This window comes from Bos mutus, chromosome 8 (assembly GCF_027580195.1).
Source record: "Bos mutus isolate GX-2022 chromosome 8, NWIPB_WYAK_1.1, whole genome shotgun sequence".
Classification (NCBI taxonomy): Eukaryota; Metazoa; Chordata; class Mammalia; order Artiodactyla; family Bovidae; genus Bos; species Bos mutus.
In genome coordinates this window covers 37,347,651-37,372,360 of record NC_091624.1, presented here as the reverse complement: position 1 = coordinate 37,372,360, position 24,710 = coordinate 37,347,651, and the positions used below count along the sequence as shown (strand labels likewise).

General features: G+C 37.5%; 1 protein-coding gene across 1 annotated transcript in view; it reads right to left on the bottom strand.

Annotated features, from left to right (window-relative positions):
* UBAP2 (ubiquitin associated protein 2) overlaps positions 1 to 24,710 on the bottom strand; it is a 118,948-nt gene that overhangs the window by 54,776 nt on the left and 39,462 nt on the right. Inside the window, 4 exon segments of the mRNA XM_070375460.1 lie at positions 523 to 600; positions 2,396 to 2,549; positions 7,146 to 7,256; positions 9,740 to 9,817. Coding sequence (XP_070231561.1) covers positions 523 to 600; positions 2,396 to 2,549; positions 7,146 to 7,256; positions 9,740 to 9,817 — 421 coding nt within the window.

Genomic DNA, 24,710 nt, shown 5'->3' with positions numbered 1-24,710 from the left:
GTCAATTCAGGTAGCTTTACTGAACCAAAACAAGATATTCCTATTACATTATGTATCTTGATTTTTAGAGCCCTAAGAAAATTCAGTTACAACTCTAAATATGTGGAACTACATTCTTGAAGTGGCTTAATGACATCCCAAATTAATAAATGCAAAGAAATGATCACTAACAGAAAACACTGGATGGGGGTAATCAATGGGCAAATGATTTTAAAACTATTACCATATGGGTAAAACACATCTGTTAAAGTCCAACACAGGAGAACTTAATAACTTTTTGGTCAGAGGTTCAAATTTTAAATTATTCACACAAAGGGCCTTTCTCAGCTCATCTGAAAACAACCAATAGGGTTCCTCAAAATTATATAATTCAAACATTTCACTTATAGGCATCAGTAAATGAATCAAAAGATTTCAGATCAACCGTTCTTTCACAGTACACTGCCCTCAGTGAACTGAGCATATGAACAGCCTGCCTCCTTCTCCCTATCACAAGTGTCTCCTTCCTCCTCATTCTCTTACCTCTACCACGAGCTCGCTTGCCTCGATCTGAAGGCTTGTCCCCTTGATTGCAATCAATTCCGTTCTCTTCACCTCTAACTAAAGTGAAAAAGAGCAAACAGCTACTAAAGACAAGGACAAAAAGACTCCTCCTGCCCCTCAACAACAACAACAAAAAGGTGTTTTAAAAAAGGTTAAAATTTAACCAAAGGGTTTGGAAAATATGATAAACAAAACCAAGCCAGAGTGGCTCAAAAAACTGACAGCAGAACTTGCTTAATTTGTAGGTGAAAATTCAAAAAGAAATCAAAATGACATACTACTTTTTTTTTTGTTTGGACTTTCCATCACATAAGGTTAAGTTTACTTCCAAAAAATTACCTTTGTTATGCAACGATATGCAAGAAAATTTGCTCACTGGTCAAGTTCAAAGCCTGGAAAGGCAAAGACTAGCCAACTGCAATACCAAGGGAATACTGAGTTCTTGGGGAAGTTAACTGTTAACACAGTCTTTTCTTCTCCTCGTTCCTATATTGGCATTAGTGACTCTATATAATATAGAATCTTTATGAACAATACTGGCACAGCTTGCTCCCCTCTTTCAGGGCTTAACTCTGCAAGCTGTTAGTGAGGCTTTCCATGGCTACTCTCTAAATTTGTCAAACCCCTATTTGTAATTCCCATCTCTCTCCCTTTGTTTTTCCCCAGAACATAATTTCTACATAACGCCATTAAAATACTGTCATATTAACATAAAATGTTACTCTTCTTTTTTATTATTACATCTCACACTGCTGCTGCTAAGTCGCTTCAGTCATGTCCAACTCTGTGCTACCCCATAGACGACAGCCCACCAGGCTCCCCCGTCCCTGGGATTCTCCAGGCAAGAACACTGGAGTGGGTTGCCATTTCCTTCTCCAATGCATGAAAGTGAAAAAATAAAGTGAAGTCGCCCGGTCGTGTCCGACTCTGAGCGACCCCATGGACTGCAGCCCAACAGGCCCCTCTGTCAATGGGATTTTCCAGGCAAGAGTACCAGAGTGGGGTGCCATCACCTTCTCCACATCTCACACTACCTCCCTGCAAAGTCTTAGAAGGGCAGGGGCTTTCCTGTGGTCCAGTGGCTAAGATTCTGTGCTCCCAATGCAGGGGCCCCAGATTCAATCCCTGGTCAGGGAACTAGATCCCACATGCCTGCAACTAAAGATCTGGCATGCCACAACTAGGACCCAGCACAGCCAAATAAATACATAAATAAAAGTATATATATTTTTAAAAAGTCTTAGAAGGGCAAAGATTTCTGTATTCTTCATTGCTGTACACCTTTAAGAATATCTTCTACATTGTAGACACTCGATAAACATCTGTGGAATAAATAAACTAGTGAAAGTTTGTAAGCGGACATGTTAAATATTTATATTCTATTCATCCATAATTTAGCTACTTTGGTATGCCTGCACAGAAGGTAGTGTTGTTCTGGGTAAATGATGCCAAAACCTGAGTTGAATGGAAGGTATTGAGAAAAATCTTCCTATTCAACAACTTTCCTCTTAAACTCTGCAAATACCATGAATATCCATAAGTAGGGAAGAATAAATAGCTTTATCTATCAGCCAACAAAAAAACCCTTCTTTAAAATTAGGAGATGCACTAGATTAGAGGAGGCAGTCTTAAGACACAACAGAACTACCTACAGCCCAGGTCAGTGCTAATATGAAACTGCATTAGCTGGGTTTCTAACAAACTACTCAGTTGTAGCTAAGTGTTACTTATATTAACAAATATTGCATTAAGGAAATGGATTTATGGGCATTCATTGAATCATTCTCACAGCTTTTTAGTATGCATGAAAATTTTCATAAAGCAAAGCTGAGGCTAAAAGGTCTGTACTTACACTCTCTCCCACGATTGCCACCTCTTACTTTCCGGTTGTTGTTTCCACGTCCACGGCTCACTTCTCTCTCACTTCTCTTCTCTCTATTCTCTTTGTTTTCTGAACTTTCTTTTCCAAAATTCTTCTTCTTCCCTCCTACAGTCTCCCATGAAGTCTACCGAAAATAAGAGCATTTATTCAGAGCTGTCACTTAAACTGTGTACAATCATCAAGGGTATGTGCATTTATCTTTTGAACCTAATTACCCCTATCTCACACCTTGCATGCCTACCATTCTAATTCTTCTCCATAAACATACTGTACTTTCTGATGACAAAGACAGCAAATCTCTTGCTAGGTTCCTACTGCTTGGAGAGCACAAAAGATTACATCACTAGCTTAACTGACAACATACTGTATGTTGTCCCACGACAGAGCCTTTTCCTATACTGATAAGAATAAAGCAAATGTTATTTCCCCAAGCTCCCACTCTATACCATCCCCACCTACCTCAGTAGTTGGCCAAACACCTATTAATATATAGAACTAGTTCAAAGACTGTAAGATTTTACCCTAAAATCTCAGGAATACAATTTTCCCTATTCATTGTCTAAGATAACCATCTTAAAGAATTTAGTGGTTGACAAATTTGAGGTTAGTTTTTAAATACGGAAAATTTCAGCCCCCAAAGACCTGTTCTAATGAGAAGTTAAATGATTTATGTAACCTCCTTTCTCCCACAAATCAAATCATTTGCAGAAAAATCATGGTGAAAAGAACGAAACACTATGTTCTTACAGATATGAGTATTAGGATATCCATCAGGATGTTGCTGGGAGATCCCAAAACTGACCCATTCGTTTCTATTTATTTTTCCATAATTTACTCACAAGGGATTTGAAGTGATTCAATTTCAAACTAAGCAATAACTATTTTAAACTTAAAAAAAAAATTGTTATCCAAAAAACCTAAGTGCATAAAATGATTGGATGTGGAAAAAAATACAAATTAAAACGAGTCATTTTCCACCTCTAAGCTTTGATAAATTTTTTAAAAAATCAACAGCCAATAGTTATGGTAGAATAATCAGGTATTCTCAGTTCTGATGAACATCCATCCATTCTAACCTTCCAGAAAGCCTACCTGGCAATAGTGTCCAAATTTTATATTGGTTCAAAACTTCTGGCCCAGTAATTCTATTTTTTGGTTTTTATTCAGAGAAAATAATCTGATAATTGTACAAACATTTATATGCAGACAATGAACCACAGAACAGAAGGATGGAAAATTTCCCAAATATTTAGCTTAACAGATTACCTGCTCTAGAACATTCATAAAGTGAGAAATACATAGCTAGTTAACGAGTAATCCACGTGTTCATAGAAAGAGAGCCATAATATATAAGCGACACAAGCTATCAGCAAACTGTATAAAATAGGATTACATTTTTAAGCTCAAATAGGAGCTTGTGTATCGCTGGAAAAAGTAGTAGTTATCCAAGTGAGGGCCTTTTAAGATCATTTACCTTTTTTATTGTTCTGCATTGTTTTTTAATTGACAAAAACAATAAAGCTTATTTATTCCAGAAAAGAAATTCCACAACATATAAACTCCATCTATTATGTTCGCTGATATGAATAAACATGACAAATATGTAAGATTTCTATATAATACATTTGAGAGACAGTAACATCTTACCCTATTTTCATTCAGCAAAGGATACCCCTAAGCAAGTCTTGGCTTGTGATCAAAAACTAACGAGAACTTACATGGGGAGGAAAGCAGGGCAAGGAACTTTTAAGGGGCAAATGGACTAACACCACAGTGAATCCTAAAGGGAATACAACTGCACATTTGCAAAACAGTCTACATGCATGCACACAGGCTTTCAAAGAAAACCAAATAATTACAAAAGATTTTCAACAGAACTTCTGGCAACCTTTGTCATCTATATTTTGCTACCTGTATAATAGATTTGAAGAAATGTTAACAGAAACTGTCTTCCAAAATACCATATTTAGCAATCAGAAAAGCAGCTGTCTAGGCCAGTTCATTCAAAATCACTCTCCTACCCCTTTATATTTGCCAAGAACTAAACAATACAAACAGGTTTCCCAAGTGGCTCAGTGGAAAGAATCCCCCTGCCAATGCAGGCAACACAGGAGAGGCAGGTTCAATCCCTGGGTCGGAAACTTCCCCTGGAGAGGGAAATGGCAACCCAATCCAGTATTCTTGCCTGGAAAATCCCATGGACAGAAAAGCCTGGCAGGCTACAGCCCGTAGGATCACAAAGTGTTGGACACAACTGAGCACGCACCATACATACATACATATAAGAAATACAAACATATATATATATATATATATTTTTTTTTTTTTTTTTTTTTACACTAATGCAAGTGACTTAAACTTCAAAACTATTTTGTCACACAAACAAAACAGCACTTTAATGAAAGGAAAAGTTCAGTACTTAAGATTCTGTTCAGTGGTTTCCTTTGACAACTACTCTATTAGATAGACAAATGCACCCCTACAAATAGTGAAGACAATTCCACTATTTTTTCAAAGTAACCATTTTCTTTCAGAAGGCCTTGTTACAGAACAAGATTAGCCAATAGGATAAGATTGGTTTGCTTTCACAGTTTATTTTGAACAGTTCCTGCTCCTACCAATCAAGCCTACTATGTTCACATTCTCTAACTGCCCACTCCAAATAATCTACCACAGGCAGGGGAAGATACTCCTTACAGCTGGTTACCCATGGCTGCTGCAGACAACAAAGTAAGAACAAGGCAAACAGGATGAAGGATGGACCACAGAATGATCCTAAACAAACCAGGGTTTCAAAAGGACTTTCCCTCTGCCTCTCCATTTCCCCTATAGCCCTCTCACCTCCAAACAGGCAAAGGTCTTTTGTCGTGTCTGTGTTCAGGCCCTAATTCGCAAGCTTCCAATCTTTTAAGAAAACAACATGGCAGATCTACCCCCCAACTGTGTGATTTCTAAGTTCTAGAGGTAATCAAAGAGACTTTTATAACTTTCAGCCCAGAACTACCTCCTTTGAGTTCAGTTCCAAATGAGAAAAGGAAAGTTGAAACTCTTTATTGAGATAGAACTGGATGTTCATTTAAGACTTAAAAGATTAACCCAGCCACCACAGAAAATGAATGATGAATCTGTGGGAGCTAAAGGAAAGGCAAGAGAAAACAGCATCCAGGCCTATCTCTACCATATAAAAGAAAACAGGCCCCTCAAATTAACAATCTGGAAATATTTCATTTATTCAGTGCTTTTTTTTTGAAAAAAAATAAATAAATAAGAGCAATTCAGTCCTTCAGGTCATTTTAAAAAATGAGACCCATTCTACACTGCATTCATTAGCAATGGGCCGACCATTCCCCATATGTTATAAAATCCGGCAAATACATGCCTGCTACTGCTGTTGCTGCTACTGCTGTTGCTGCTGCTGCTAAGTTGCTTCAGTCGTGTCCGACTCTGTGCAACCCCATAGACAGCAGCCCACCAGGCTCCGCCCTCCCTGGGATTCTCCAGGCAAGAACACTGGAGTGGGTTGCCATTTCCTTCTCCAATGCATGAAAGTGAAAAGTGAAAGTGAAGTCGCTCAGTCAGGTCCAACTCTTAGCGACCCCATGGACTGCAGCCTACCAGGCTCCTCCGTCCATGGGATTCTCCAGGCAAGAGTACTGGAGTGGGGTGCCATTGCCTTCTCCAAATACATGCCTAAGTGTTAGCAAATAAGAACTCTTCAAAATTTGATTTCCTCACTTAACATCATGCATTTTCCTGACAAACTGACGTATTTGGTAGTTTTATCATGTTGGACCAGTGTTATCTTGCACAGAATTTTAGCCAGATACTGCTATACTCAAATAATGAAGTATTTTCCCAATTATCTGATGTTTATAATTATAAATTTCATTCCACCTGCTTTCCTATTAAATAAAAAGATACTCATTTCAGTTTTGAGCTTGTCACAGTAGTTCATTTTAATACAGCCTATGCCTAACAAAGTCTACCTGTAAAAATGAGAACCTGATTAAACCTAAACAATAAGGAAGGCACTTTTTGATGTGCTCATCTTTATACTCCACTTAGGTGAATGACTGTTTTAATCTGCTCTGAAATTTATTTCCTCAATGAAAAAATACAAATGAAATACTGTGTAATTTCTATTTAGAAATCAAAAGATCAGAACTGACACCTGCCTCTGGTGTGGCTTTAGCAGCACCCTTTCTAAAATACAAAGGGAGGAGCTTTAGTGTGCCATGTGCATTCCTCAAACTTTACAAAGCTTAAAAAAATTTTTTTTTCTTATTTTATATAGCTGTCAGGCTGTCATGAAAAAGTGTCGACACATAAGCAAATAGATATAACAGCAAATCCTGATTTTCTGTTAACCTAGAGATATAAGGAGTAGAGAGAGGTGATGATTGAGATGAAGGAACATAAGCAGTGGAGCCAGAAGTTTTTCAGGTAGTGAAATGTCCACAGGCTCAGAGAATTTTGGCAACTGTGTAAGGCCGGACTAGATGACCAAGTTCTCTTTAGAGTCTTCAGATTCTACAACGTCATGAAGAAACCATACGTATATAACAAACAGACATTTCTCGTTAGTGTTCTTTGTGGTTCTAAAATATATATGGAATGGCACCCATAATTCCCTCTACCTCCACCAAGTAAGGTAAAGCTGAAAATGCAATATGAAACTAGAGACAAAGTTTAGCAATGCAAATCAATTAATAATACTTACAGTGTCTGAATTCCCCTCCAGCAATACGTTGATAGCTTTGTTGACATCTCCATTACAGTCATGGAGAGCCACTATGCATTCATCCTGATTTTTTCCTGTCACCTCCATAAGCTGTTGAAATTATAAGAAAATGATTAGGGGAACCCAAAATTGGCACTTGATATTAATTTTAAGATTCTACTATATAAAGACAAAGATTATGCAATCCTTCCACATGAAGATGGCCTCTTCCAGACTCTGAGTGTACAATCTAATATCAGGTTTACCTGCTTTTTTGGTGACTCCATGTCTTTCCACCAAAACTGGCAAAGTCAAGCTACAAATCAACCTTCCTCCAAGCTGACCAAGCATCAGATTCTTAATCAGCAGCATATACATACATACATACCAACATTCTCAGAACATTCAGGATCAGTTTTATGACTGCTCAAACTAGTTCACAGGCCTGGGATTCCCAAGTTTCTAAACTGCTCAAATGTTAAGCGGGACTATATATACTTCAAAAAATACTGGAGTGGGTTGCTGTTTCCTTCTCCAGGGGATCTTCCTGACCTAGGGATCGAACCTGGGTTTCCCACACTGCTGGCAGAATCTTTGCAGTATAAGCCATCAGAGAAGCCCTCCCAAAGACCAAGTATGAGTATATGGCCACAACTGCCAAACATCCAGTCCAACTGCTTGCATTGTACAATAGTCTAGCAGTCTCTGACAACATTCCCTACATGGGCTATCACTGCTTGGTTTAGAACATTCCACATACAAAATAATTTATAACACTTTAGTGAAAGTCACTCAGTCGTGTCCGACTCTTTGCAACCCCCTGGACTGAGCCTACCAGGCTCCTCTGTCCATAGAATTCTCCAGGCAAGAATACTGGAGTGCTGCCATGCCCTTCTCCAGGGGATCTTCCCAACCCAGAGATCGAACCCAATTCTCCTGCATTGCAGATGGATTCTTTACTGCCTGAGCCACCAGAGAAGCCCTATAACACTCTAAGGTCTCACAATTAGAATTTGGCAGCTATCTAGGGTACTATTGTTTGAAATTAAATAAATCTCCTTGATGGACTCCCTACAAGAGATACTAAGCTATTTAATATGTTTAACACAAGGAACAACCACAGATTAGGCACAATATAGGTTTCTCAATTATTAGTGAGCAAATGTACAATCTAAATATCTGTTTGTTTAACTACATTTAACTATTTCAATATGCACCAATATCAGCTGCATTTCAAAATACTTTGACCCCAATATCTGAAATGATTTCTCTGTGGTCATAAAACAATTAGCCTATCAAAAAGGTAGGTCTCCTGATCTCCTAAATACAGCTCTTTACACCACCCCATTCCATCTGATTTCCTTCCTGTGTTACCCAGCAAGGCTGTATACACTCTATAGCTTTCCAGTCTTTGGATGTCTACTAATGAGGTTAGAGTTTTATCAAGAATCTATAGTGGCCCAACACCCATCACATGCAGTTATTAAGATGCACAGTTACTGTTGAAATTCCCCCAGTGACTGGATTAGTAAAAGAGAGAACCATCGTTAAAACTTAAAGCTCTGAACTGTACCAGTGCTCTTGTTTGTGTCTCTGCCATGCTCTTCAGATAAATATGTAGAAGCATGTCTCAAGTAATTCATAAACCTCACTCCAGTGAATGGGTTCTATGACTTTTTAAGAAATCCTTTCTATGGCTTTCCAAAAATATCACTTTAAGTCTGATGACAGCAACTTAGGTAAGAACAGAGTAAAAGGTTCACCAAGGGACTTATAAGGAATTATTGAAAGGAATTACAGGATTATTGGGAGACGTCTACCAAGGTAAGGTAAGGGTTATAGCTTGGTTTCTAGAATCTTGGATGGAAAGAAACTCTTATCAAAAAAGAATAGCATGAAATTAATGTTATCTCACTGAAATTCTAAATGAAGACATCACCCTAAAATTTAATAACTTTTCCAATCTATGGTTGGAATCATCACAATATGTGAAAAGGCAATTCAGCTCTTCCTTAACATCAAACAAAATTTTCTGAAAATTTGTCAAATACTAAATGTACTCTCTATGCACAAGTATATACAATGTCCGCCTGCTTTCACAAATGCTCATTGTTCACACGTAACACTTACTCAGAAAGGTTCTCCTGCTAAAATTGCTTCATTCTAGGCACCCCACTCCAATACTCTTGCCTGGAAAATCTCATGGTTTAGAGGAGAGGAGCCTGGTAGGCTGCAGTCCATGGGGTCGCTAAGAGTGGGACCTGACTGAGCCACTTCACTTTCACTTTTCACTTTCACGCACTGGAGAAGGAAATGGCAACCCACTCCAGTGTTCTTGCCTGGAGAATCCCAGGGACGGGGGAGCCTGGTGGGCTGCCGTCTATGGGGTCACACAGAGTCGGACACGACTGAAGTGACTTAGCAGCTGTAGCAGCAGCAGCCACCAATACAGGTATTTAATCACTGGTTCAAAATCCAATTATTTGCAACTAAGCAAAAAACGTAATTTAAAATAAGAATCTCTAGTGAAATTACCTTTTAAAGCACAGTAAAATAGATTACAAAAATAACAGTATCCTTTGCCAGAAACATACCTGTTTAACTTTAGCTTCAAACTCTGAATCATTTTTATCAAAGATCACTTGAGCAAGACGCATCTGTTCAGCTGTTGCCTGGAAAAGCAAATACAATTGTTAAAGATTTAATGCCAAAACCTGATGCAAACAGGTAAAAGTTCTCAATCACTATGGTTACAGAAATACTGATTAACTAAAAAAACAAAAGGACTCTGCATTTAGACCTCTTAAGTGTATATAATGTGTTCCCATAAAGTAAATAAGTACCAAATTAAATAGCATAAAGGTCCCATTCCTTTGGCCAAATGACCTAAATAAAGTCCTGTTCATTTTCATTAGCCATGTGACTCATTTAAATTTTCTTTTTTGAATTTTTTTTCCCTTGAGGAGATGAAGTTACAGCATAACAGAAACTGGAAGAACAGGAAGCAGTGCAAACTTCCAGAATACAGGCTTAAACACAGCCTTGCGGTCAAAAAGCAAAAGAGCTTTGCTATCAACTCCAAAAAAACCAGTTCTGAAGAGAACTCTGTACTTACCTAATTGAAAACTTTTAAGTTACATTTTTAGCCACAGTTTTTTTAACGATTTCATTTAACAGAATTTTAAAAGAACCAACTTTCAAACACTAAAATTAGTCAGCTACAGAGAAAATTCTTTTCCAGCTGCTTTTTTCACTCAAAACCATTTTTCTAAAAAAAAAAAAAAACCCAAGTTACTGAATTTTTGAGGTTTACTTTTGTAGTATTTCTGCCAATTAAAAATTTAGAAAGGCATTAAGAAAAAAAAAAAAAAAGTAATTCTTGGGAATTCCCTGGCAGTCCAATAGTTAACACTGCACTTTACTACCGAGGGCATGGATTCAATCCCTGGTCAAGAAACTAAGATCCCACAAGCTTCATGATACAACAAAAATAAATAAATAAACAAAAATTAAAAGATTTTTTTAAAAACTTGAAAGAAAATCTGAAAAGGTAACTCTTGTGCAGTGAGTTAACAGCAACATACCAATCTGGTTCCTTGGCTCTGGCAAAGGTACCATAATTGTGACAATAAAACCAGATGAGGGATATACAGGAAATCTCTGGTGTCTCGGCAACATTCTAATAAATCTGAAATTATTCCAGGGCTTCCTTGGTGGCTCAGTTGTGAAGAATCTGCCAGCCAATGCAGGAGACACAGGTTTGATCCCTGGTCCAGGAAGATTCCACATGCAGCAGAGCAACCACAACTATTGAGCCTGTGCTCTAGAGCCTGGGAGCCACAACTACTGAGTCCACAGACCCTAGAGCCCGTGATCCTCAACTAGAGAGTAGCCCCCACAGCTAGGAAAAAACCCACGCAGCAATGAAGACCCAGCACAGACAAAATAAATAATAAACTATTTTGGAGTAATTTTATTTAAGTAAAGTTACTACTGCCAGCTAAAATCTCTACTAGCTCCTAACATAAACATTTTTAAAGTTAAATCATTTAAATTATTGAATGAGCTTGGGGTGGGGGCTTCACTAAATGCTAATAATAAACAGCTTTTCATCTTTGCTTTTAATATGAAAAGAAAAGAAAGTGAAGTTGCTCAGTCGTGTCCAATTCTTTGCGACCCCGTGGACTGTAGCCCACCAGGCTCCTCCGTCCATGGGATTCTCCACATTGCAGGCAGATGCTTTAACCTCTGAGCCACCAGGGAAGCCCGCTTTAAATATAGATTCATAATAATCTTGACAGCGGGGATGAGGGGGATGTTAGTATTTTTTACAATGTAAAAACACTTTTCATAAGACCTTTCCAGTTCATGTGTGTGGCTGATTATTCAAGCTCCAGATAGCTTTGGCCAGTTCCCTCCAACCAAATGGCCAATCCTTTGATCCCAACCTATGCCTGCTGTGATCTCAGCTGAAGTGCTAGTACATTACACAAAGATGTTTACATTACAGAAACACTGTCTACACATATGGCCAATTTTACCTCAATCCTCATCAGTATACATAAGGGCCTTCTTTACATACACCCTCACAGGAGAAGTCCCAGTGCTGCAGCCTAAAGAACCAAGGTATGAAATAAGTAAATGAGGTAAAAGGGAAAACCAAAGGGGAAAATGAGTTCTGGAAAGATGGCACTTCCACATTATATATCTGAATTTTGGGTAGTGGCAACCACTTATGAGTCAAAGTAAACCACTGGGACAGGGTTCCCTGGTGGTCCAATAGTTAAGAATATGCCTCACAATGCAGAGGACACAGGTTCAATCCTTGGTATGGGAAGATCTCACATGCCACGGAGCAACTAAGCCCATGCACCACAACTACTGAGCCTCCACTCTAGAGCCCTTAAGCCACAACTACTAAGCCCATGTGACATGTAGCTAGAACCCATGCTCAACAAGAGAAGCTTCTGCAACAAGAAGTCCACACACCACAACCAGAGAGTAGCCCCTACTCACTACAACTAGAGCAAAGCCTGAGCACAGCAACAAAGACCCAGTGCAGTCAAAAATAAAAATAAGCAATTTTTAAAAACCCACTAGGATAAAAAATATATATATACTATATAAATATATGAATCATTTTGCTGTAGAGCAGCAATTAACACATTATAAATCAACTATACTTCTATAAAAATAAATAATAAAATTAAAAATACATTTGGGGCTCTTGGTGCTAAAATCCCACATGATTAATTTCTGTCCATTTTCCCTAATACCAAGCCCTCCTAGTCTCTGAACTTCAAGTCTAAAAATCATGCCTCACTCATATTCACTCAGCCTTGCTCCAATCCAAGCATATGAATGCTCATCGCTTAACATAAATTTCCTTAAATAACAAAACTTACACACAGCCCACAAGAAAATCACAGTGACTCATAAGGTAACTACCTAATACCAAAAACTACTTACTTGGCACTTACATAATTTTCTCTGATATCAAAAGCAAAATATTAACCATTACTACTTTGTAGGGTCACATTATCGACTGTAAACACCTGTATTATGTTTATTGGCTGCATAAAAATCTACTAGATAGGTCTTGCATTTTACTCTATAAACTTTCATTACAATCTAAACACTACAGGAGTCATTATTACACTTAATCTTCTATATATATATATATATCCAGGATAGCTTCCTTAGAATACATACAAAGATGGGTCAAACTACTATCTAGAAAAACGTTAAAAGAAGTTTCATACATCTGCTCAAAAATGCTCCTCACAAAGGCTGCAAAAATTTATAATTAACAGTGTAAAGGGTCTGCTTTCTCAAAATTCAGTTTTTAAAAAATGCAAATTTAACCAATTGAAAATAAAGATGATCTCTATTTGGTTTCATTTTACTTTGTAGATCATTAGTAAGAGTAATCTTTAAAAAAATAAACTTACTAATATGATAAAAAAGACTATGAAACAAGAGTGTAGGAGAGCTGAAACATCTTCATTTTGCAACCACCACAGGAAAAATTAATTCAAAGAAGAATCATCAACGAATGCTCATTCTAAAGGGGAAAGTTCAATGAGGAAGAGGTTATTTACACAGGGTCTCAAAGTGTCTCCAGAAAGATTATTTCTTAGTTGTTGGCAAAGACATCATAACAATAAGGGAAATGGGCAAAACCTTGACTGAGTGATCAAAATTAACATCCCCAGTGAGGGCAGAAACATCATGTGGTGCTACACATGGGACTCAGAAATACTCCATGTGAGTTAAACAGCATTCCAAATAGACATCTATAACCTAAATCTACTCATAAGGAAACACCAAACAAATTCAAACTGAACATTTTTTATAATAACTGGCATTCTTCAAAATTGCTATTATTTCAGAAGACCAAGAAAGGCTGAGAACGGTTCCAAATTAATGACTTGTCAAGCAAATAGGATATAATGATTTTGTACTGGAAAGAAACATGATATAAAAGACATTATTGGAGTAAATGACTTTATTGGAATAAATGAAAGTTCCACATTGACAAAATTGGAATATTAACTGTAGAGAACACTGCAGCAATGATAAATTTATGAAATTTGATAGTGAAACTGTGTCTGCACAAAGAAACATCTTTGTTCTAACTTTACAGCAAAACTAAAATCCCAGGGACAGGACTTCTCTGGTGGTCCAGTGGCTAAGACTCTGTGCTCTCAATGCAGGGCGCCCAGGCTTGATCCCTGGTCAGGGAACAAGATCTCAAATGCAACAACTAATAATTTGTATGCCACAACTAAAAGATCCCTTGTGTCTCAATTAAGCCCCAGTACAGCCAAATAAATAAATATATATTTTTTTAAATCCCAGGGATAACAACAACATAAAACTAGGTGGCAAGGTATCTCTTACAAACCTCAAAATACAAACATGACAAGAAAAAAAACAACAGTTACAACATCTGCATGGAATTAACTGTGGCAGAGGCCAGCACTGGGGTGTCTGACTAGTCGAAGAACAGGAAACCCCATGTAGCCAAGTGGCATTTACTTGAAAGTAAGGTTGGCCAATTTGTGCACAGCACCTGGTACTATAGGGTTTTGACAACTCCAATAGCAAACTAAGTTACAGAATTGCAGAAAGGTTGAAATAGGCAGGAGTAGTACCATCATAAACTACTGAAACTGACCAGCAGCCATGAAATTAAAAGACGCTTACTCCTTGGAAGGAAAGTTATGACCAACCTAGACAGCATATTAAAAAGCAGAGACATTACTTTGCCAACAAAGGTCCATCTAGTCAAAGCTATGGTTTTTCCAGTGGTCATCTATGGATGTGAGAGTTGGACTGTGAAGAAGGCTGAGCGCCGAAGAATTGATGCTTTTGAACTGTGGTGTTGGAGAATACTCTTGAGAGTCCCTTGGACTGCAAGGACATCCAACCAGTCCATCCTAAAGGAGATCAGTCCTGGGTGTTCATTGGAAGGACTGATGTTGAAGCTGAAACTCCAATACTTTGGCCACCTGATGCGAAGAGCTGACTCATTTGAAAAGACCCTGGGGCTGGGAAAGATTGAAGGCAGGAGGAGAAGGGGACAACAGAGGATGAGATGGTTGGATGGCATCACCAACTCAATGGACATGAGTTTGGGTAGGCTCCAGGAGTTGGTGATGGACAGGGAGGCCTGGAGTGCTGCAGTTCATGGGGTCGCAAAGAGCAACACGACTGAGCAACTGAATTGAACTGAACTGACCAGCTAAAGTTCCATTGAGAGAAAATACTGGAAGTAGAATCAAAATTGGGCCACATATACAGAAAATTCAAAAAAAAGTCCACACTGGGGGAACAGAACAAAGCCAGGAAATCTCAGAAAGCAAGCCAACATAACTACATAGGTAAAGAGGAAACACTGATATGAGAAAAGCCACTGTGAATCATGATGCCATGTAGAAGTTCAAGACTCAGTTCACATAAAAATGAGCTATCTAAAAATAAAGGTCAAACCCAATACAAAGTTAGTATAAGAGAAAAAGAATAAGCAAGGTAATATCCCCCATAACCAATGACAGTACACCAAAAAGGTGCCTAGGGAAAAAAGCAAAACAGCTGTCTTCTGTTTCAGTATGTACTAAAAGACTGAGCATGAAGAAAAAGATAAAAACATAAAAGAATAACATTTTATGTCTACATTTTTCTAATTTAGAAATGAAAGTAAAAACTAAACTGAAAAGAACACAAAAATAAACTTAACAACTAATGCTATAAGAGAAATAAAAGACAAAAGAGGAAAAATACTTAAAAGTAAAAACTAAATTTAAAAAAGGAAAAAGATAAAGGAATGGGAGAAAAGAAAGTGTCAAATGTTGAATGTAGGCAAAAGACAACCCAACCTCAATCTGTGGAGAATACAAGTCTCTGAAGATGACAAGGACAGAAAAGGAACAGTACAAAGATTTAAAACTAAAATTCAAGAAAAATGTGTGGAAAGCAAATAGAATAATGTTTAAATTTTTGAAGAAAAACACACCATACTTAAGAATATCAATGCATAACAATCCACACTAGGATATTTTCTAGTAAAATAGCTGGACTTTAAAACAAAAATATCCATGTGTATGTAGGCAGAAATAATAAGACTTCTAAGGGAAAGAAATCAGAGTTATCAATAAACTTGTCAAAAGCAATGCTTTAATGCAAAAAGAAAATAAACATTTTAAGATACTCAAGTAGAGGAAGTAAGAGCCAAACATGTATAGCCAAAAAAAATGACTTTATAAAGGGCATAAATAATTACCAGCACCATAGAACACTGGAATGATTATTCCCATGAGCCTTTCCTGGGGAATCAACAACAGCATTGGCTTCAGATAAATAATATAAATGACTAGAGATACTGACCTAAGTACATGCTTAACAGTCACAATATTTATTGTAGAAGTAAAACTAAATGATGTCTCAAATGGAGAAAGTACAGTATACAACTAACTGGCACATGAACAGGGCATGTAGGTATAGGATACTATTTGAAGAGGGATAGAAGGGGACTCCCACAAGTTCCAGATGGAGCTTATCGGCTGATTCAGGTGCCATGAATACCAAAGGCTGTACCCTGAAACAGTGAGTGCACCAATCTGTCCTTTGTGCTGGCGTTAGCAGTCACATCAATTTTTTCACTTGAGGGCTACCTCTATCAAGTAAAATATGCTTTCAAGGCTGTTAATAAGGCTGTCATAGCGAAAAACCATGTAGTGACCCTCATAAAAGAGAGCAGATGACAAATTACTGAAGTCTAGCAGAGTGACTATTCAAGATAACCATAAACGTTGGCCGTGTCAAGAAATAACAGAATGACAGCTGACAATGGCTCCGCATTAGGAGTCACATTATGAGACAGCAAATGGCAAAAACAAGTGTGGCTATGAGACCCCTGTTGTGTTCAAGAACTGGAGACACTTATTTCCCAGGTCTATACACAGAGTGCCTCTTAGTTGTTGAATAGTTTTCACCAATACTAATAAAAACCAAGGCACTCAGATGTACAAGTGTGATTATCCTGCAAATTAATGCTGTTAATTTAAAAGCTGCTACAACAGAAGGAGCTGAAGCAAATAAGCTAAGCAGTTTCACTGAAATTTCACATCTGAAGAAACTATTCAATTAGACATTTCTTCTATCAACTGACTTCAAGGTAAAGCTGAAAATTCTAAATTCAAAAAAATTTTTTTACAGAATCAGAACTGATACACACATTGTTGCTCCAGCAAAGAATGTAAACATTTATATTCAGTATGTTGAAATCTGATGCCAGTGACCAAGATATTACATAAAAACAAGGTAATGTTTATGGAGGCCCCTGGAATGAAAAAGGACAAGTTCCCTAAGTTGAAAACTGTGTATAAATAAAAATAGCACTGGGCACAGGAGAGATGGTGTAAAATGGGGAAGACATGGTAGTAGTTTTAGCAGTGTTATTTTAAAGGCTGTTTTAAAGGCTGTATATACACATAATCGGAGAAGGCAATGGCACCCCACTCCAGTACTCTTGCCTGGAAAATCCCATGGATGGAGGAGCCTGGTGGGCTGCAGTCCATGGGGTGGCTAAGAGTCGGACCTGACTGAGCGACTTCACTTTCACTTTTCACTTTCATGCATTGGAGAAGGAAATGGCAACCCACTCCAGTGTTCTTGCCTGGAGAATCCCAGGGACAGGGGAGCCTGGTGGGCTGACGTCTATGGGGTCGCACAGAGTCGGACACGACTGAGGCAACTTAGCAGCAGCAGCAGCATACACATAATGTGAGATAAAGCAAACGAGTAATTTGGGGATATTCAAATTACGCCAACCCCTGGGTTCTGAAGAAACCAGGATTCTCAGTGTAGAAGTAATGAAAATGTTATATAAAAAATGAAAATGAAAATTCTGTAGTCCTGAATTTGAGCTATCAGCATTATTAACTCATGAGGCATTTTCACTTTTCAATCTGTCCACTGGAGAGACCTATAAACAATGACAAACCCAAATCCGTTACCGGATGGAGGTCTCTAAGTGCGATTTCCACTAAAAGACGCCAGGATACCCTAGTGCAATGTCTGATCAAGGTATGCAGCAGAAATTATACAAGAGAAGTCTGGAGTAATTTGTATGCCAGTTTATGAAGAAACTATCAAAGATTACTAAAACCAAGTCAAAAAGTCCTCAGGATCCAATTTCAAGAGACCTGGATAAAGATGGGATAATTTCAACTTTAAGGGAAAAAAACAACTAGGAATAACTAAAACCCTTTAAATGGTAAAACTCATAAGTTCATAATATTTTTAATATTAAGTATTCACTTTTGGAGGATAGGTAACCAAGTAATTATTTTAAAAATGTATCAATATACTCTTCAAATGCGTAAACGGTCATGAAAAACTGCTGCAGATCAGAAGAGACTAAGGAGACATGACAACAAATTGGATCGGATCCTGGAACAGAAAAGAGACCTTAGTGGAAAAACTATAGAGAAGTCCAAATAAAGTCTGTATTTATTTAATAATATTGTGCCAATGTTATCTTCCTCTTGACAAATAATTACGTAGGACAGAAATCAGTAAACTATAGTCTAAGATCTGATTTTGTATGGTGTGCCAGCTAAGAAAGGTTTTTAGCATTTTAAAAATGTTGTAATACAACAAAACCAAAGAAAGAACATGCAACAGAGACTGTGTGTGGCCTGTAGACCAGAAAGTATTTGTCATCTGGCCCTTTCTGGAAAAACTTTGCCAATACTTAATATAAAATGCTAGGATTAAGGGAAGCTGGGTAAATGTAGAGACCTCTATCATTTTCCAACTTTTTTTTTTCAAATCTTAAAATTATAAACCTCTTAGCTAGAACAACCAAGAAAAAAGACAGAAGTCTCAAATATTAAAATTAGGAATGAAATGAGAAACATCACTACAAACTTCAGAAGAATTAAAAGGATTATAAGAAAATAACCATGTCCAAGTTTATGCCATCTAGCTGAATAACCTAGACAGAAGTCAACAATTCTGTCTAAAAGGCAAATTCCTAAAAAGACACAAACTCCTGAAACTGACTTAAGAAAGACTGAAAATCTGTAACAGTGATTGAATTAGTCAAAAAGAAGCTCCCACAGAGAAACTCAGGCCCAGATGACTTCACTGGTAAATCCTATCAAACAATGAATGAACACCAATCATCAATTTTCACAAACTTTTCCAAAACACAGAGAAGGGAACCATCCTAATGCATTCTATAAGGCCAGTATTACCCTGATATCAAAAGCAAAGACATCACAAGAAAACAAAACTACAGAAAAATATCCCCCCACAAAATCACAGCAAACCCTAGCATACCAGCAACACACAAAAAAGAATATATACTGTGACCAAGTTAAGTTTACCTCAAGAATGCAAGGTTGTTTAACATCTTAACGTAATATATCATATTAAGAGAATAACAGACAAAACATGATTATTTCAGTAGACACAGAAAAAGAATTTAATAAGATCCAGCACCCCTTCAGGCTTAAAGCTCAACACTCAGAAAACTAAGATCATGGCATCCAGTCCCGTCACTTCATGGCAGATAAATGGGGAAACAGTGGCTGACTTTATTTTTATGGGCTCCAAAGATCACTGCAGATGGTGACTGCAGCCATGAAATTAAAAGACACTTACTCCTTGGAAGGAAAGTTATGACCAACCAAGACAGCACATTAAAAAGCAGAGACATTACTTTGCCAACAAAGGTCCATCTAGTCAAAGCTATGGTTTTTCCAGTAGTCATGTATGGATGTGAGAGCTGGATTATAAAGAAAGCTGAGCGCAGAAGAACTGATGCTTTTGAACTGTGGTGTTGGAGAATACTCTTGAGAGTCCCTTGGACTGCAAGGACATCCAACCAGTCCATCCTAAAGGAGATCAGTCCTGGGTGTTCATTGGAAGGACTGATGTTGAAGCTGAAACTCCAATACTTTGGCCACCTGCTGTGAAGAGCTGATTCATTTGAAAAGACCCTGATGCTGGGAAAGATTGAGCGCAGGAGGAGAAGGGGATAACAGAGGATGAGATGGTTGGACGGCAACACCGACTCAATGGACACCAGTTTGGGTAGGCTCCAGGAGTTGGTGATGGACAGGGAAGCCTGGCATGCTGTGGTTCATGGGGTCGCAAAGAGTCAAACACGACTGAGTGACTGAAATGAACTGAACTGAACTGAACCCCTTTAAGATGAACAAACTCCAACAAATCAGAAATAGAAGGGAACTTCCTCAACTTAATAACAACTTTAACTTAAACCAACAACTTTAACAATCTTCTTACTGGTGAAAGACAACTGAAAGCTTTCCTCCTAACATCAAGAACAAAATAAGGATGTTTGTTCCAGCCATTTGTACTGGAGGGTCTAAACAGACAAAGTCTTTCAACAATTAAGTGAGGAAAGTAGAATATATGCATGAACTAAATTCTTATGGCTAAAATGCCAACACACACATGCACACACATACACTCACTCAATCTCTCTCTCTCAGGAAAATGCCCAAACTTGAGAAAAACATAGTACAAGTATTATACAGTATAGGGCCTACAGTAGTTTGGTAGGCCCTAGAGTAGTTTGGTAAATAACCATCATGAAACTGTTCATCAATGAAGAATTATCTTCCTATAAGATCCAAAAGTTTCTATTATAAAAATTAATAAATCACAAAGTACATCTTCTGTTTTATGGCTAGGAAGATCTCAGAGGTAGTAATCCAGTTCAACTCCATACTGCACCCCTATGTAATTTACTCATGCTTTATGCTGGGTGTTACTGGCACAGGCCTCCTAACTACCAGAGGTGTGGGGTATCCAGTGTTAAAAATCATGCTGCCTCCCAACTAGGGAAGAAGCTATTTGAACAGTCTAAGAAAGCAGTCATGAGAGTCCAGGCTAGTGTGGCCAAGAGAAGGAAGGGATGTAAAAGATGTTTCTTTTATCACTTTGTACTTGCAGTCTGAGAAAAGTGACCACAACAAGTGCAAGATCTGGGAGAACTCTGCCTACATTCGTCCTAAGAAACCTGTGAGAATCCAGTGAAAAGAGGCACACAGAATGAGAGAAACGAGAATGGAGGGCAAAGTGGAAAGCAGTCAATAGTACATAAAATCACCAGAACCCTAAAGCAGGTGTCTATACCAAGAAAATAAAATGAGCACAACTTTCTGGGATGAAGGTGATGTTCTGTATCTTGATAGGAGACTGGGTTACTCAAAATGTATACAAAAAATATATTTTAAAATATATTTAAGTGATCTGATACATTTAAATGCACCTGTATGTAAATTTCACCTAAAAAAAAAAAAAAAGAGAAACCTAGACAAATATTAAGCTCTAGTTTATGACACATAAGCAAGTGTGTCCAGGGGTATATCATATAAATGTATTTGAAATGCATAAAAAAATAAGATAACATGATGGATAGCTAGTCTAATGTGATAAAAACAAATAGAGCAAAAAGGTAATTGTGAGGGGGCTGTCTGGGTGGTGTGTGGTTAGATCCACCTGCCAATGCAGGCAACACCGGTTTGATTCCTGATCCAGGAAGATTCCACATGTCGCAAGGCAACTAAACCCATGCACCACAACTATGGAGCCTGCACTCCCTAGAGCCTGTGCTCTGCAACAGTGAGAAGCCACCACCATGAGAAGCCTGCACACCACGACTAGAGAGTAGCTCCCAGCTCTCTCTAACTAGAGAAAGCCCAGAACACCAACGAAGACCCAGGGTAGACAAATAAATACATAAACGATTTTTTTAAAGGTAATTGTGAACTTATGGGTGTTGGCTGTACAAGTCTTTCACCTTCTCTTTATATTTGAACATTTTCATAATAAAATATTAGCAGGGGGGAATTTCAGCAGACCAGAAAAGAAGGCCTGGAAGAAGGTAAAAAATAAAAGACCAAGGAAAAGAAGGGGGAAAAACAGATGTTAAACAGGAGCTAAAATTAAAAATATAAATGAAATCAGACAGAGAAAGACAAGTACTATTCAATATCACTTATATATGAAATCTAATAAATAATACCAATGAACGTATATACAAAACAGAAACAAGACCCACAGACATAGAAAACAAAAGTGACCGTTAAAAAGGGGAAAGGACGTGGAGGCAGGATAGATTAGGAGTATGGGATTAATGATACAAACTACTATACAAAATATAGTTAAGGTACAAGGAATTACTAAATAACAAAGGGATCTGTATTCAGTATCTTTTAATAACTATAACGGTAAATAATCTGAAATACATACATATAACTGAGTCACTCCGCTGTATACTTGAAACAATGTTGTACATCAACTAGACTTCAATTAAAAAATAAACACACACACACACACAATAAATGGGGGGAAATATTCAAGAGAGTGAACCACAGACCAGTTGGAAAAATTCACTCACTGTATGATGTTCATTAGCAGAATATGCCTAGTTCAAGACATTTCACAGAGAAAATACGGCATACAACAATTTTACAGAGTATATGATACACCAAGGACAGGGACTCTGGCTATAGTATCTTTCTGAAAAGGGATGTGGGATCAATTAAAATAGGGCAGGGAGGGAAATAGCCACAATAATACCTCTAAAGGCAGCAATATTTAAACTTAAAAATTGCTAGAGAATTGTCTGTGCTTCCTTAATATACACAAGTTACAAAGAACGCTCCTCTAACTCTATTAAAATATCTTATAAAATATTAGTAAGAAAAACTCAAGTTGATGAACTTTCACTAAAGACTATAAGCAGAAAAGTTACTGCCAACAGCATTTTGCTGCAGGCAATAGTCTAGGGCTTCTATATATTTCCTTATTTTCATTTTGATATTTTTGCATCCATACATTTCTAACCATAAAATCATTCTTCAGTACCATATGTAAGGTAAATACTAATCACTAATTTATTCAGACTCAGCTTTTTCAGCTTAAATACTATGACTAAAATATTCTTTGTACTTCTCTTCAGTGGTATCATCATTTTATCCCTAAGATTATGGACCATCTAGACACAACACAGCTGATGCACTTAACAGGAGTCCAGTATTGCAACACTAGCACAGCATATTGATGAAACATAAAGCATTTTAAATCAGAACCTTAAATATTCTTTTCCTTTGCTGACTACCCTAGTCAATAACCAAAGCACCAAATTAAGAGTATGATAGGCAAGTTGCCAGGCTGAGCTCTAGAATGTGTCAAGAGATCTGTTCAGCTTCTGAAATCAGAGGGCAAAAGCAGAATCAAGGGGTAAGTTAACAAGGTTACACACCCTCCCCTACAACAAACATTAGTGACATCCACCACACAACTGTTGAGTGGAAAAATAAAAGTCTTGCCAAGAAAAACAGCATTACTAACTCTCTACCTCTGGATTTCTCTTCCATTCACTTGGCTCATAATGAGCTAAAGCTACTTTCACAATGAACAATGTGTTCACAGCTTTCCTAGTGCAGCCAAAAGTTTTGGGCTGGATCTGTCACCTAGTTGATTTGGAAAATACAATGAAGTCAGATTTTGTTTTATAAAACAGCCTTATGCCTACCATCTAAAGATAAGTATTGTTAGTTATAATTAATTACTTAGAAGATGTTTGCTTCTTGGAAGGAAAGCTATGACTAACCTAGACAATGTAAAGCAAAGATATCACTTTACCAACAAGGTCTGTATATTCAAAACTATGGTCTTTCCAGTAGTCACGTACAGATGTGAGAGTTGGACCATAAAGAAGGCTGAACACCAAAGAATTAACACTTTCAAACTGTGGTGCTAGAAAAGACTCTTGAGAATCCCTTGGACAGCAAGATAAAACCAGTCAATCCTAAAGGAAATCAACCCTGAATATTCACTGGAAGGACTGATGCTGAAGCTCCAATACTTTGGCCACTGGAAAAGACTCTGATACTGGGAAAGACTGAAGGCAAAAGGAGAAGAGGGCAACAGAGGATGAGAAGGTTGGATGGCATCACCGATTCAATGGACATGAACTTGAGCAAACTCTGTGAGATAGTGAGGGACAAGGAGGCCTGGTGTGCTGCAGTCCATGGGGTGGTAAACGGTCGGGCATGACTTAGCGACTGAACAACAATTAAGAACTATTCTTTTTGCTTAAATGTTTTAACAGTTGCGTTATAAGCAAAATACTGGGTTCCTTCAGTAACCAGGCCTTTTTCATTAAAATTTCAATTATTATTATAATCACTTCATAACATATGTAGAATACACAATAATAGTAAAAGCTACCACTTCCTGAATAGAACTTAAATAATTTCTAATTCCTTCCAAGCATTCTGTAAAGTAAATATTGTGAAATTAATAAAGGGAAAATTCACTAAAATGTAATCAGGAGACCAGAAGGGGAAACTCTCAGGCTGTACCACTAAAGGTCAATTACAGGAAAAACTAACATGGCAGGTAGGCCCCAATGGGAAAAGATGTACATTGCATCCCTATAAGAAACCAACTATTTCAGCAACTCAGTTAATTAGAAACTCTTATTACCCTATACCTCACTTTTCTCTAATGGACTTTTGTTCACAACAACCCCTTCCAACTTCCTCATTTTTCTCTATAAAATAAGGTTCCTCTGTTTCTGAGACTTGACTATGGTTTCTGCAATGGCTTGCTTATTCTGAATTGCAATTCTCTACTATTCCCAAATAAGCCCATTTTTCCTCATAAAATAATTTTTTTAAGTTTAACATTATCACACTCCATTTTACATTTTTTAAAACTAGAGTGTTTTTCTATCTCCTCACATGATAGTAGATAATCAAGTGACAAAATTACCAGTTTATAAGACAAACCTATATTCTATACATCATATATGATACATTAAGTACAGATCATCATTTCTGTGGTACTTCTACCAAAAATGCATAAACTCCCTTTAATCATGAAAAAGTATCAGACAAACTAAAACTGGAAGACATTCTATAAAATAAATGGCACGTATTCTTCAAATACATCAGTGTCATGAAACAGAGGAAGTCCTACATTAAAAGAGACTAAAGAGGGACTTCCCCGGTG